General features: G+C 43.8%; 2 protein-coding genes across 3 annotated transcripts in view; both read left to right on the top strand.

Annotated features, from left to right (window-relative positions):
- The first annotated feature begins 462 nt into the window (after positions 1-462).
- Positions 463-2,036, top strand: LOC112073327 (G1/S-specific cyclin-D1-like). Its single transcript, XM_024140651.2, has 3 exons — positions 463-967; positions 1,071-1,286; positions 1,477-2,036. The coding sequence occupies exons 1-3, from the start codon at positions 722-724 to the stop codon at positions 1,807-1,809; spliced, it is 795 nt and encodes a 264-aa protein (XP_023996419.1). The 5' UTR covers positions 463-721; the 3' UTR covers positions 1,810-2,036.
- A 726-nt stretch (positions 2,037-2,762) lies between these two features.
- The window catches only part of nucb1 (nucleobindin 1), an 18,115-nt gene continuing 16,443 nt past the window's right edge, over positions 2,763-4,434 (top strand). Inside the window, exon 1 of one of the 2 annotated variants that reach the window (XM_024140644.2) lies at positions 2,763-2,881. The gene's annotated coding sequence lies outside the window, so the exon portion shown is untranslated. The remainder of the gene's footprint in view (positions 2,882-4,434) is intronic. The other variant, XM_070440107.1, reaches the window with a different exon arrangement.

Raw genomic sequence — 4,434 nt, 5'->3', positions numbered from 1 at the left:
CTCTATACAGTTTATATTATTTAATGGGAAAGAATTTGGAACTTTCAGTTTGAGAAGATATATTTCCATCTTTTCTCTTTCCCCCTCTATTATTGTAAACAAACAACCTACTCCTCATGTTATCCATTCCCATTGTCAGACTTTGGAGATGACCTTTTCTCTCCTCCCTTTTCTCCCTTCTCCCTTTCTCTTTTTCACTGTTGGGGGCAAGCTGTTGCTCTGTCCCTGCGGGCCCCTCCCTCTCTTGTCTGCACCCTCTCTCCTCCCCTCCGTCTCTCTCCTTCTCTATTTTCTCCCTCTCTCCACCTGTTGATGCCATTGTTGTACAGACAGCATTGTTGTCTTTTTATTATTTTATGTCAGTCACTATGTTACCACCCTCTTTTTCTTTCATTCCCTCTTCAGCACACCCTCTCTGTCACTCTCTTTCTCTGAGGGCTATAAAACCCAGCCAGAGGAGGTTCGGGCTAAGATTCACACCAGCGCCACACAGGAACACACACATACAGAGGGGCGAGGAAATAAAAGGACATCCAACATAGCAGTGACAAGAAGAGAGTTCAATTGAGTTCGATTAGTTGCAGATTTTCAGCACACATATTGGTCCTACATTCTCTCTCCTTACACTGACAGAGTAACATTGACTTGTTGTATCCCACTTTCTGGACCGAGAGGAACACAAACCCACCTAGGTAGTTGTGTGTGTGGGCTGAGCTGAGGGATGTCTGTGTCTGTGTCTCTGTGGTGTGAGGAGGAAGTCCGAGGCCAGCAAGGCCAGGGAGCCCAGCAGGGCCAGGCCAGGGGCCAGTCACAGCTCCGGGCCCCCTGGGACCCCAGRGTGTCTGGGCAGCGGATCATCCAGAGGCTGCTACAGGTGGAGGAGAGATATCTGCCCTCCGGCCTCTACGTCGCCCTCATCCAGAGAGAGCCGGAGCGCAGAGAGGAGCTCGCCAAGTGGGCTATGGAAGTATGAACTTTCATTCTCTGGATTCCATTTTCATCTCTTTTTTTCTCTCTTTGGTATACTGTGATGAGGCACTAATTGATTCTCCTGTTGGTCTCTCTACTAGGTATGCTGTGAGCGTGGCTGTGACGAAACAGTGTTTCCCCTGTCTGTCTCTATGTTGGACCGCTTCCTGTCTGCCTCCCTGTCTCTCCCTGTCTCACCCTACTGCCTGGCTGCAGCCTGCATCCTCATCGCCTCCAAACTAACAGAGTGTGACACAATCTCTGCTGACTCTCTTTGTGCTGCAGCTGAGTACAGCTTCCTGCCCTCCAACATACGGGTAGGTCACCATTTTGATATAGATGAGAGACACTTTCAAAACTCTATGTGACAATATGGTGGACCTTGTGAATGCAAACCATCTCTGTATTATTATATGCATTGTATTCAATGGGCTATATATACACAAAATGAAAATGTTTTTACACATAAACATATGTATATTGATGTTCCTGCCCTTTCCTCATAAGGAGATGGAACGTGTCATCCTTGCGACTCTTCGATGGGACGTTGCTGCGGTAACCCCTCAGGACTTCATTCCACATTTCCTTCCCCCTGTAGGGGAGAGGAAGGATGGAAAGACAGACACAGAGGAGTTCTTCTCCACACTGCGTCGGCATAGTGACACCCTGGTTGCCATGTGTGTCTGCGACTACCGTTTCCTGGGAGCCCCTCCATCCCTGGTTGCTGCGGCAGTGCTGAACTCTGCCCTCCGGGGGTTGGGCAACAAGGGTCCAGGTCATCTGGGTCATATGAGTGCTACACTGGCAGAACTGTGTCAGACTGACCTGGTGAGTGCCTAGCAGTAGCTCTAATATCTCTACATAAAATATCTCAACATATCGGTTGTATTACAGCCAGGATCTGCAGTTCAACTCTATTCAATAGCAATGATGAATGAAAGACTGATTTAGAGGTGAAAATGGGAAAGAAAGGACCACTGACCTAAGTGTTTGAGTTACAGATTGGTTGTGACCTAAGTGTTTGAGTTACAGATTGGTTGTGACCTAAGTGTTTGAGTTACAGATTGGTTGTGGTGAATGGAACAAACACCCTTATGGAAATAAGTCACCCTTACAATGTAAATGAAATACAATGTCACTTATTTATTTATTACCTTATTTAACTTCAAAACAATAACTGTACTTCGCATATGTGGGTGTTTTTAATAAGATAAAGAAGACGTAAAGGAAATGTAAGTTTTTTTGTATTGGAACGAGACCAAAGATGATCTATTATATTGACAAGACTGACCATTCTAACAACGGAAACATATGTCATCAACGATGGAAGGCAGGAGAAATCAGGTGAGACCATTTTAGCCAATGAGAGGGCGGATACGCGTTGTGACCAACAGGCACAACTAAGTTGTTTTTCTCAAAGTTGCCGGAATGCCACGTGAATCCACTTCTATAAGTACATTTGTAAACAGCCTAAACATTACAAAACTTATTTCGACACCCTCTCATAGCCCTCCATGCAAAAAAGGGCTTATCTCACGCGGATATATTTGGGGCGCAGTAAATCCTGTCGCTTCCCTCTCCCTCTCTGACGAGACCACTGACTACAGTTTTTAAGAACGGACGGGATGGGGACGCTGGGGTATAATAATGCCGCGTTCATGTGATAGTCGGAACTAGGAAACTCAAAACTAGCAAACTCGGAAATGTACGAATTTCCTAGTTCCGAATAGTAGTTGAACGCGTTATAAGACGGACGGTACCATACAATCGGTCACACACAGTCGCTTCTTTTTGACGTCATTTTCGGCTGCGACGCAACAAAAAAAAAAAATCGGAAAGCTTTCGGTAAAGAAAGTAACGTTAGCTGGCTAATACAACGGGCAAGAATTAGCCCACCGATCAACAAGTAACGGTAAGCGAGAATCCCTCATGTCACACCGAGTGTACATAATACTAACATTTGGCCTGTTGGCGTTGCCAGACGTTTTCTAGCGGGATTCGCGCATTTAATATGAATGGAGGATGCAAGATGGATGGAAGCCTCTCTCTCATGCTTGCTGTTGTTCAAGAGGGCGGTAGTGTCTTTTCTGTTGCGTGTTTGTGCGCTTTCTACTGAAAAGCTGTATATTGTCACGCGAAATCCAAGCGTAGACCTTTCATTCAGCGAGGTTTCGCGTTAGCCGACAGTGCGTCACTAGCCCACAGTATCTGATGGTCAGTCTGCCAGTTCCCATATAATGTCCATGCAACAGGATACGCCTCCTGTGATGTGCCTCTGTCTGTCAGATGTCAAACATCATTCAGTTGATGTTCAGTACCAAATGACAGATAGCTGATTAATGTCTGAATATATAATTGACATAGACAAATCTTATATGTTCATACTAGAGGTCGACCGATTATGATTTTTCAATACCGATACCGATTATTGAGGACCAAAAAAGCCGATACCGATTAATCGGTCGATTTAAAATTGTATTTTTATTTATTTATTTGTAATAATGACAATTACAACAATACTGAATGAACACTTATTTAAACTTAATATATACATCAATAAAATCAATTTAGCGTCAAATAAATAATGAAACATGTTCAATTTGGTTTAAATAATGCAAAAAAAAAGTGTTGGAGAAGAAAGCAAACGTGCAATATGTGCCTTGTAAGAAAGCTAACGTTTAAGTTCCTTGCTCAGAACATGAAAGACATATGAAGCTGGTGGTTCCTTTTTAAAATGAGTCTTCAATATTCCCAGGTAAGAAGTTTTAGGTTGTAGTTATTATAGGAATTATAGAACTATTTCTCTCTCTACGATTTGTTATTTCATATACCTTTGACTATTGGATGTTCTTATAGGCACTTTAGTATTGCCAGTGTAACAGTATAGCTTCCATCCCTCTCCTCGCGCGTACCTGGGCTCGAACCAGGACACATCGACAACAGCCACCTCAAAGCAGCGTTACCCATGCGAGAGCAAGGGGAACAACTACTCCAAGTCTCAGACCGAGTGACGTTTGAAACGCTATTAGCGCGCACCCCCGCTAACTAGCTAGCCATTTCACATCGGTTACACCAGCCTAATCTCGGGAGTTGATAGGCTTGAATTCCTAAACAACAGAGCTGCTGGCAAAACGCACCAAAGTGCTGTTTGAATGAATGCTTACGAGCCTGCTGGTGCCCACCATCGCTCAGTCAGACTGCTCTATCAAATCATAGACTTAATTATAACATAATAACACACAGAAATACGAGCCTTAGGTCATTAATATGGTCGAATCCGGAAACTATATCTAGAAAACAAAACATCTATTCTTTCAGTGAAATACGGAACCGTTCCGTATTTTATCTAACGGGTGGCATCCATCAGTCTAAATATTCCTGTTACATTGCACAACCTTCAATGTTATGTCATAATTACGTTGCATATACCCTGACTCTGCGTGCAATGAACGCAAGAGAAGTGGA

The sequence above is a fragment of the Salvelinus sp. IW2-2015 genome, unplaced genomic scaffold (assembly GCF_002910315.2).
Source record: "Salvelinus sp. IW2-2015 unplaced genomic scaffold, ASM291031v2 Un_scaffold2228, whole genome shotgun sequence".
NCBI lineage: Eukaryota > Metazoa > Chordata > Actinopteri > Salmoniformes > Salmonidae > Salvelinus > Salvelinus sp. IW2-2015.
Note: the sequence above shows the minus strand (reverse complement) of the source record. Positions and strands in the feature narration are given on the sequence as shown.